Source organism: Electrona antarctica, assembly GCF_951216825.1.
Source record: "Electrona antarctica genome assembly, chromosome: 22".
Taxonomy (NCBI): Eukaryota; Metazoa; Chordata; class Actinopteri; order Myctophiformes; family Myctophidae; genus Electrona; species Electrona antarctica.
Window position 1 is genome coordinate 14,086,867 of NC_136805.1, and position 10,665 is coordinate 14,097,531.

The 10,665-nt window shown below is 41.0% G+C and overlaps 1 protein-coding gene across 1 annotated transcript in view; it reads left to right on the forward strand.

The window, feature by feature from the left end:
• The window catches only part of reep3b (receptor accessory protein 3b), a 46,327-nt gene extending 38,345 nt beyond the window's left edge, over nt 1-7,982 (forward strand). The window contains exons 7-8 of the mRNA XM_079492557.1: nt 2,963-3,099; nt 4,534-7,982. Coding sequence (XP_079348683.1) covers nt 2,963-3,099; nt 4,534-4,605 — 209 coding nt within the window. The 3' untranslated portion in view covers nt 4,606-7,982. The remainder of the gene's footprint in view (nt 1-2,962; nt 3,100-4,533) is intronic.
• The last annotated feature ends 2,683 nt before the right edge of the window (nt 7,983-10,665 follow it).

Sequence of the window (10,665 nt, forward strand, 5' to 3'; positions counted from 1 at the left end):
AAGTTATATTGTGTTGGAACTTGTTTTTCTTGTACCAAAATCAAAAGCAATCATGACTAACTTTGTACCAAAATCAAAAGCAATCATGGTTACTGTAATTATTTTTAATAGCACACATATTATGAAAATCCCGGCATATTCAAGTGCATATTGGCAAGACAGACTTTACATTTCTTGGTAGCCTATTTTGTATCTTATTTCTGCTACTGTACTGAACTACTTTACTCCTGTGTTTTATTATTATTTAACTTTTGAAGCATAGATGTATCTCTCTGGTACCAGTATCTTTCCTTTGTTTCTTGCTATGGTGCTGCTGTGACAACCCTCACAGCATCAATGAAGTTCTATCTGTCTCTGTCTAATATAGCTTATGTTATTTATTATATACCTACTGTAGATGTAAGCAGTCAAAAGTCTCTCAGAATCTTACAAAAACCCAAGACTGTAATCTTTGATGCCATCAGAAGAGTGTGGAGCTGTCAACTGGCACATTGATTAATCCTGCTCCTGCAGATAAACTCGGTCACAGTTAATTTCTGTCAAACCCTTTGATAGGAGTAATAATAGCATGATAAAATAGTAGTACTCTAATTTGTCAAGATCCTCGTGTTTCTGCAAACGCTATACTCACACTCCCATTCTATTTCCTCTATAGTTAACGACACATCTGACATGGTGTGTGCGCTCCATACTGGCAAGCGAACTACAAATGTTAAAAGGTCCTTTATTATTTATTTATTTTATTTTCGCCCTCAGATTGTGCTGAGGCCAAGCACTTAACAGCCTAACATGTCAAAGACGAGGGAAGGGGGGTGGTTGGTTAGTCTGGTTTCCTTTGTAGAGCTAAGCAGGGCTAGTGCGGTTTCCACTGGAAAGCCAAACAAGGCCAGTGTGGTTTCGAGTGTAGAGCTGTAGTGTGGGTTTCAAGAAAGGGTACAGACTGGGGCATGTGGACCCTATAGCCCGTATCATACTTTGTTGCACAATGTTGTATGTTGAAAATAGCTGGAAATGCTCTGTGGATGCAACGCGTTGAGACCTTGTAGGTTTGAAATTTTCAGTGGCGGACCATAAACTTGCCATATTGCTCTTAGACCGGCACGACCCGGAAATAGCCAATGTACAAGTGTCCGGTTGCGATGGGTTGTGACTGACTGTGAGCTTCTAGACTGGCTATTTCAATGTACAAGTGTCCGGTTGCGATGGGTTGTGACTGACTGTGAGCTTCTAGACTGGCTATTGGGATGGGTTGTGACTGACTGGGAGCTTCTAGACTGGCTATTTCATGGCACGACGCTGACACAACAGAGTATAACTCAGTTTTCCAGGGTTCCTCCATATTTCCTCCATATAGCAGGACTAGCTGCCTTGTATTCACTGCACAGTCTGTCCATTCATATTTAATTGTTTACCTCGAAGCAGCACCATACATCTGATGTTGTGCTGGTTTATATGACCTCAAGGTGGCTGAAGCCCGGCTTATTAATTTATACTTTGGAGTATGACATGTCGCTCGCTGAAAAGCAGTTGTTGTCGGCGGGAATATGAACCAAGCTTTATTCCCACCATTTCTCTCTCTCTCTCTCTCTCTCTCTCTCTCTCTCTCTCTCTCTCTCTCTGTTATGGAAAGGTGGCTTGGTGTTGGGTGAAGTTCTGTTCAGGAAACAGAGGTTTTCTCTAATAGAATCCAGATGTGGTGTCGGCAGCAGCAGCCACGGGCGTAGAACTAGGACACGTAGAACAACCATTCCTGTTCAAATTCAAATTCTCACATTGCTTTGAATAAACTATGGGAGGAAACAGTGTGTTCTCAGCCAGGAGCTGATGAGATAACATAATGACAACATGACGATACCAAGATGTTATTACAGTGAATGGATACATAATGAATTCAGATTTAGTCAAAATGTGGATAACAGTTGGGTGTTTATTTATTTCATTGCTTTAACCATCTTCTCTCAAACGGAAGTATTCTTTATTTTAGCTTAATTGATCCATCGTTCCATCACACAGTTGTGTTGGGACATGTTGTTAGCTTTGAAATATCTTTGGCAAGCGACACCATTATATTACGGTGTGAATTAGACTGTGAATTAGACTTAACATTTACAATGTGTCTGCCAAGATCAGCTAGAATTCTGCATAATGTAAGAGTGTCATGGTGGAGGTAAGCACAATGCTTGATTTAGATGGTGTTGCTGGCCGAATCTAAAATAGCCGATCTACAAGCTCACAAAGTGTTGCATCGTGGCGCGTTGTGACCTTGTAGAAATGCTACATTTGGTGAGCGACACTATATCGTAGCACAAAGTATAAATCAGGCTTGAGAGAATGCCAGTGAATGAAATGTCATCCCTGCTTCTACCTTCAATCTCATGCACATCTACAGTAGCCTGGCTAATAAGCCAGATCTACAGGCCATGCTCAAACTGGTAATCCATTTTGTGGCGTCCCCAAAGACAATGCTAGTTGCACACCAGGATGTGCCTTTTCTAGCCATTCTAATTCTATGGCCCAGGAGAGACAAAGAACCAAGTAGACCGAACACAAGTGTTTCTCGTGTCTCTCTACTGACCCCTGCTGGATTGAGGGGGGAAGGATGCATCCAGAGTTGACGCTACACAGATAGACATAAGGTGGTGCTTTTTCAAATAAATCATTATCATTCAACCACCATCTTGAGCGAGAGTCAGCAGATGACTTTAATCAACTTAGTCACACAGTGATTGGGGTTAATTCTAGTACACCATAATTCATTCGTGATTTTCTATTAAACCAAAATTATACTTATTTTATTTTCACCTGCTTTGGGTGGGTGACACATTGTTCATTTTCTCAATTGGCCCAAAATGTAGGGATTATATTTTAGGGTGGATTCTTTCAGTATTTACTGACTGTGTGTGTGTGTGTGTGTGTGTGTGTGTGTGTGTGTGTGTGTGTGTGTGTGTGTGTGTGTTTCCAGAGTACTACTATGAACAAGAGGAGAGGTCAGATGAGGAGGACGGTGAGCCTACTTTCTCTGAGGACGAGGCTGTCACTCAGAGAGGGCTGAGGAGGTCACAAAGCGTTAAGTTGACACGCTCACGGGTCCGCAAAGATGTAAGAACATGTTTAACCCATTTTGACCTGAGATCAGATTCTAAAAATGTCTTCTACATCCTGACAGTTTTCTGAAAAATGTTTCTATGTCAGTGGTTCTTCGATTTAAAAAAAATAGCAGACCTACAAGCTCGTAGCGCGCCACTCGGTGGCGCGCTATGAGCTTGTAGATCTGCTATTTTTCAATAGCTAAAGCATAACATAATGCTAACATCAAAAGGGGTTCCCGCCCAAAATGGGTTAAAGGCTTCTGAACCAAGATGATGCATATCGTCAGTCTTTGTCTGGCAAATACCTTGCATGTCCAAAAACTGTTACTTTTCACTAAATGGAAAAAGATCATTTGTGTTCCATCGATTCTTTTTCAATCAATCATTTTCACTGGTTCAATTTTTATAACCATATAAACGGATACAATTAACCAATTTCACTTTCAAACACACAAGAATCAGTCTAAAATAGCTACAAGCTCACAGCTTGAAAAAAGAAAAAAAGAAAAAAGAAGGGTATTTTTGTGAGAGAGGGTGTGATTTTTTTGTGTGTGAAAATGACAGCTGTATGAGGCTAGTTCTGCCAATAACACCCCCCACTCCCAATAAAGTCCTATTCATAGTCTAGATTTAGGTGAAGAGGTGGCCACCTATTTGGTTGTCACCTGTTCACCAGAACAGTGGTTTTGATGGCGCCGCTCATAGTCCATCACCGTGCTCATATCTCCTACCCTCCATGGCCAACACTTCCTCAAATTCATCCATTGTTTTTCCCTCTGCTTTTACTATTTATGTTGCTGTCTCTATTTCATTCCTTTGTTCTCTCATTCTCTGTTTTCGGGAGTTTGTTTGTTTTTACGTCGGGAGCTCAGCTCGCGAAACCACCACGGAGCAAAGCCAGGCAGTGCTGTCCTCCTGCCCTGGCCGTGAAGAGTGTGTGTGTGTGTGGGGGGGGGGGGAGGAAAGAGGAACGGGGGGGGGGGGGGGGGGGGGGGGCTACGGGAGGCAATGTAGGAAACACACGTTCGCGTTGTGCTGGCTATACTGCGAGCCCGCAAACTCCGCCTCCCCGTTCCTCTGTCCCCCCCCCCACACACACACACACACACACTCTCATCATGGCCAGGAGGACAGCACTGCCCGGCTTTGCTCCGTGGTGGTTTTGCGAGCTATTGCAACTATTGTAAAGTATACTATAGCCAGCACAACATAACGACTTCTAAACCAATCACATTGCCCGGAGTGATTCGCTGTGACCACCGTTTCGGTGGTGAGTAAAAACAGAGGGAAGAGCTGGTTTGCTCTTCACCGCGGCTCAGTGACATCATGTTGTCGTTTTCGGTGATAGCGGTGGTCACCTCATCACCGAAAACTAGACTATGAATAGGCCTTAATTCTACCAGGATACCAGTTTAATCTCTTCTATGTTTGTGTTTCTTGCTAGGCTCGTTATGGATCTCTGAAAATCAAAGGCAAGAAGAGGCCAGCACTGAGTTCTGTTAACTATGCAATATGAACAGACTACTGACGCCTGCCCTGCGCGCGCGCGCGCGCGCGCGCGCGCGCGCACGCACGCACGCACGCACGCACGCACGCACGCACGCACGCACGCACGCACACATGCACACACGCACACATGCACACACACAGCGTCTGTCAAAATTGGCCAAGAAATACCATTTGAATATACCTCCTAAATAGACCACCTATACAGTAGGTTCGAACCTTTCAAATATCTATTTTTGTGCATTATGTACATAAGAGAGCAGTGTGAGGCAGAGCTGCTTTTTATGTTTTGTTTTTTTATTTCACATTCGAAAAATAATTTTCACAATCTAACGTAAGTTTATTTTTACAGTTTTGATTGTATGTTTTAATTTGATTATTTGCCGACAGCCTTAATACAGACACACACACACACACACACACACACACAACCACACAGACACACAGAGGATGTCATCTGGAACTTCTCTCCTGATGTTTTTAAACACTAACGGGTCTGACTTTTTACAAGACTGTAGTCTTGTACGCCTTTTGTAATGATCTTTTTATCAACATATTTATTACCTGATTAACTCACTGTATGACATGTTGTGACATGTGCATACGTGAAGTTACAAAGAGTGTCATCATTCAAAAAACAAAACAAAACAGCTGTATTCAAAGGCGTTTTCTTTTCTTTCTTTTTTTGTCTTTTTCTCCGTTTTAGTTTTGGCTGTTGCATGTTTTTAATTGTTATAGGAATTAACGTCTTGAAGACGTCTTGAACGAACATCTGCCATTCTGTTCACTTTATTCAATGTTTATTTTTTTTAGGTTTTGCTTCTGCTGCCTGTTTTAGTAGTTGTTAGTGACTTTGTATTATTTGTTATTCCATTGTTCCTGGTCATAATCTGCAACAGTAGATTTGGGGTCAGTTCTTGTACAAATCATGATTAGTTCATAATTTCGCTACACGCCACTGAACTAATAGAGCCTGCCTGCTTGCTCGGAGGAGAAATTTGACCTTCAGGCAGTACCACTTGTCTGAAGGTCAAACAAGACCACAGGATATAAAGGTCTATATAGAAGAGCAGGGGGACCAAATACGACCACCCCAATTGTATTTGTGATTGAACTTGCTCGTCTAAGCTCGCTCTGCGGTGGCTGACCTTCAGTCGACTTGCGCCGTCCGAGTTATGTACCATAGGGACAGAATCGTAAAAATCACCACAAAGCCTTTTGTAGAATTGTCTTAATGGGTTAAGTGGAAACCATCAGTGACTTATGATTGCGTTTTTACAACTCTGTCATCTCCATTCAGGAATTAAGAAAAACAGACAACTTCCTGCATGTGTTCCTGAGGATCCTGGGCCACCCAGACCTGTAGCCCTTTACGGTGCTGCCACCTGGAGGCAACACCACCACATAGAATAACATTATGCTAAACCGGCTTAGAATGTAGAATCTCAAAGGACACAGGTGTCATGTTTAGGTAAGAGTTAATATTCCAACATACTCTTTGTCAGCGACAAATACTCTTTGTCCACACATACACTACATGCAGGATATGTGGATCCAGGCAACCACCTCATGGAATGAGGGATTGGCCGGTTCATCCCCAAGTCGATGAAACCAGACCTGATCTAGGATGTTCCGTTTGAGAGGGTTACGTCCATTTGGTAGGGAGCTGTTCTGGTTCTTTAATTTATCAAAGAGACCATGTCCAGACTGTGAGTAAATATCTGTGGAGGGCGTTCAAAATGAAGATGTCCTTTGAGATACGCCAATCTTAAGGCTTGACTAATAACACCGCCTCTCGTGCCTCAATCATCAAACCACTTTTCTCTCTACTAGCCAGAGGCGAGGAAAGTGTAACTGACCCCAAACTCTGTCTGACACACACTTGAATGAATCATAACAAACACCAGCTGACCAAAAGTGCCCATCGTTTCTTAAAGACAAGATCTTAACTCTTACATACCAATGAAGTGAACAGAAGGGAAGGGAAGAGGAGTGTGGAGGAGGAAGATTAGAGGAGAGTGAATGAGAAGATACATGTGATGTCTGGGGATTTGATGCATCAGGGGATTTGTTTTTTTAATACCTTCGTGGATTCAATGCTTTCTGCAGGCACATTTAGGCACATCACCAACATTTACTACCAATGGAAATGCCCTGTCTTATGGGGCATTCGCCTCCTCTTTAATCTATGCATCGTTGCGTGTCCTGATCACATCCCCAGCTGTAAATAACTAGGTATGTTTTATTTGTATCATTTTAGACCAGTATGATTGCATCTCTTTTGTCTTTGTTCTATCTTTGGATGGAAAAAACTAAATGTGTTTTTTATGTATTATAACCAACCTGTTGTTTGCACATTATTGCCTCTCACATTTCTATTGTTGATGCTGTTGTGTCTCATCTCATTCTAGAATGTACTCATCTGTGAGAGGATTCCAAAACACAACCAAGACTCGAGACAATGGGCTCTAATTTGAATGGTATACACAGAGACATTTGAAACTTTGGGTTGTTCTTACATTTCGCCTGGTATTCATTCAAATGTTCCTGTATTGGTACAAGTAGGCCACAACATACCAGTAACTAGCTCTGTCTATGTGTACAGCAGAGTGTAGTCAATTGATTGAATCCCTTAATAATTGCATTGGAGAGGGTACTTTTGAATCCACAGGTTGTGCATTCAGCTAGTAATGCAGGTAGAGATGGCAAGCATAAGATAATACTGTATGGACCAGGGCTGGGCAACTGGCGGCCCGGGGGCCACATGCGGCCCCCACCTTCACTTAATGCGGCCCTCAGGTTAATGTCAGAATACTGATATATTATTGGTTTCAGCTGTTTACAATTCTACGACATGCAAAACATGACTCGCTGTAATGACTTCAGTCTAAATTAGTAGCTCAATGCTCAACACAAGTATAATTAAAGGCATTTGAAATCACATAAAAATGTACATTTTCAGGATTCCAATTCAAAAATAGCAAACATTCAAGATTTCAATTCGAATATAGCAAAAATAGCCGATCTACAAGCTCAAAACGCGTCGCAGCGTTGAGCTTGTAGATCGGCTATTTTTGCTACGACAGTAATATATGGCCCTAGGGAGTGAGTGTGGAAATATAGTGGCCCTCTCCATCGTCAAAGTTGCCCACCCCTGGTATGGACCATGCTATCTTGAATGATAAGACTTAAATACCTGGTGATGTGGAATAACAAACCAACATGTCAAAATGTCTGTCCATGTTGTGGTTGTAACTGACTAATGATACCAAAGTTCCCTGGCTGTGATTGTTTGTGGGGGGGGAATGTATATGATGCGGGTGTTGCTATGTTTGTAAATGCAACAAAAAAGTATGCCTGAATAAATTCTGGCCTAAAAATAACTAATTGTGGCCTTTGATTGACTTGGACTTTATTTTTTTATTTACATACTAGTTCTAGGCAACGACATCCTACCCACAGAAGAGTATTCTATAATATTTATGTTATTTCTCTTCTGTCCTCTGTTGACCTGTCATACCTCAGGGGTCCTTGAAGGCATTCTAGTGGGTCACAAGCAACATTTGTTAATATAGTATTAACTATAACTAACTATTAATTTACATGTATATTCAAAATTAATTTAACCAATTTAAATTTGTACTCTACTTCAGCTATAGAATAATAGCTGATGTACAAACTCACAACATGTCACGAGATTGTGAATTTGGAAACATTTACACAGCTTATCGGTGTCGGTCCCTGGCACATATTGTCAGATGGGGATCCGCAAACTAATGCCTCCCAATTTGGGGGTCTTTGACATGAAAATGCTTGACGTTCTTCTTTGTCTTCAGTAGTACCCCGGGCCATTCCCCTGATTTATGTAGTACAGGGAAGTTTTGGTTACATTTTCACATCTATGAATCACGTGTAATTAAAGGTTGTCTGCTATGTTAGCCCAGATATGAGTTATCACAAGCCTTCGATAACATGGCAGCATAACAATAGGCAGCCACGTACACAAGGTAAAATAGCCATTTTAATATCTTTAACAGTCATTTAACATACAGATAGCATTGTCATTCATGCATCACCAGCAAAGAAAAAAACAATACAGTCATGTCATTGAAATCAATATTGTAAGTATTGAGATTCAATAGAAGGAATTGTTTATTTAAACACCAGTTCACATGCGCGCACAGTGCCGCACACACTCACTATAAAATGTGACTATACTACACCCTGATTATGTCTGTAAACTGATAATTGACAATTGAACATTAAACGTTTAAATGAATGACAAACAAAAGATGAATGTAGTTCCCTCTTTACAAAACAAACATCCTTCAACATTTTTTTTTCTCTCTAAGCTGCGTGGCATTATAGTCATTGGACCTCAGGCAGGCAAGTCTGGCACAAGTTTCCTTCATTCATAAAGATGGTGGTACTCACAGTGCAGTCATTAAAACAACTGATGAGTGATTTATTCTAGTTCACTGTGGCACCCACTTCTATGACATTATGCTCATTTTACTGTTACACTCAATGTGTGTGTGTGTGTGTGTGTGTGTGTATATACTGTATATATATATATATATATATTATTTCCCCCTTTTTTGCAGTATTTGCTGTGTGCAAATGTAGCTTTCCATCACCACAGGAGAAAAAGTAGGGAGACTGAACTGGCAGTGAAAATTCCTATTGAGCATGTCTTTAACAACACTGTCCTGGTAATCTTTCCTTTGACAACATCCAATCTACAAGCTCACAATGTCGCATTCAGGCATAACAATATCCTGCTTCCTCTGGCATTTACTGTAGGCCTACCATGCACGCTCACACACACACGCTCACACACACACACACACACACAAAAGATTGGTTTGAGTGAATTTATGTAATCCAATCCTGGTATTAATAATGAGCCCAATCAAGTGTTCAATGAGATACAAACACCCCTGATTTTAATGATAGGCTTTATGTAGGGCAGGCCTACTGTACATATTGCACACCTGAAGTTCATGAATTGAGACAATGAACCCCTCCTGTTTTGCCTCTACAGTCTACCTTACATCAATTTTCTTCTCTGAAAATAGATGATCTAGGCTCTTGTACTATGCAATTTCTGGCTAATATTCGCCTGTTTTGACGCTAGGGTTCACGTGGTTAATCCCATACTGCATGTTCAAAAAACAAAATCAAGTTTAGCCACAGAATTTGAACTGGTTCAATTCAAATTGAGTGATAGCTAGGTTTTACAGTACTTTTTTCAATTAAAGTAACACAATTAATAGGAAACATTAAATAATTTAGCCACATGTAGCAGTGTGGACTATGGCTGGGCAATATGGACAAAATCAAATATGGACCAAATACCTCTTGTCAATATTGTGACAATATCATGTGAAGTGAGGGGTGCCCACTCGCTGCCCATGACGTCACTCACGAGGGGTTCTGTTTAAAGACATTAAAAGTCCTGGGCCATGGCTCAATGGTCCAGGCACCTTGGCTGGTAATCCAGTCTGGCAGTGTGCCGCGGGTTCGACTCCCGATCCCGACGGCCTTTACTGCATGTCTTCCCCCATCTCTCTCCCCATTTCCTGTCAGCCTACTGTCTGTCCCTCCATAAAAATAAAATAAAGGCAAAAGCCACAAAAAAACATTAAAAAAAAAAGACATTAAAAGTCCATAGATTTTCATTTCTGAAAATATCCAATCTACAAGCTCATGTGATACTTTCACTATTAGGGCTTTAGGGGACAAATACCAGGGAAAGATAACACATATGCCATATCATGATATTACAATATCCAGACGATATCTAGTCTCATATCACAATATCTATAATATTGATATTGCCCAGCCCTATTCTGGATCCACAACATATTTTTGTATCAGTCAAACAATTTTCAATTTACAAACAACAAAGTGAAAGTCAGAGTTGCTTACAGAGTAGGCAGGTTAAAAATTGTTACGCCTATAATTTGTCGTGAATTGTAATTATTAATATTCCTGACAACCAACCAATGGACCAATTAGGCGACATGATGTGAAATTTTACGTAGAATATTCCTGTCAAATTCATCAA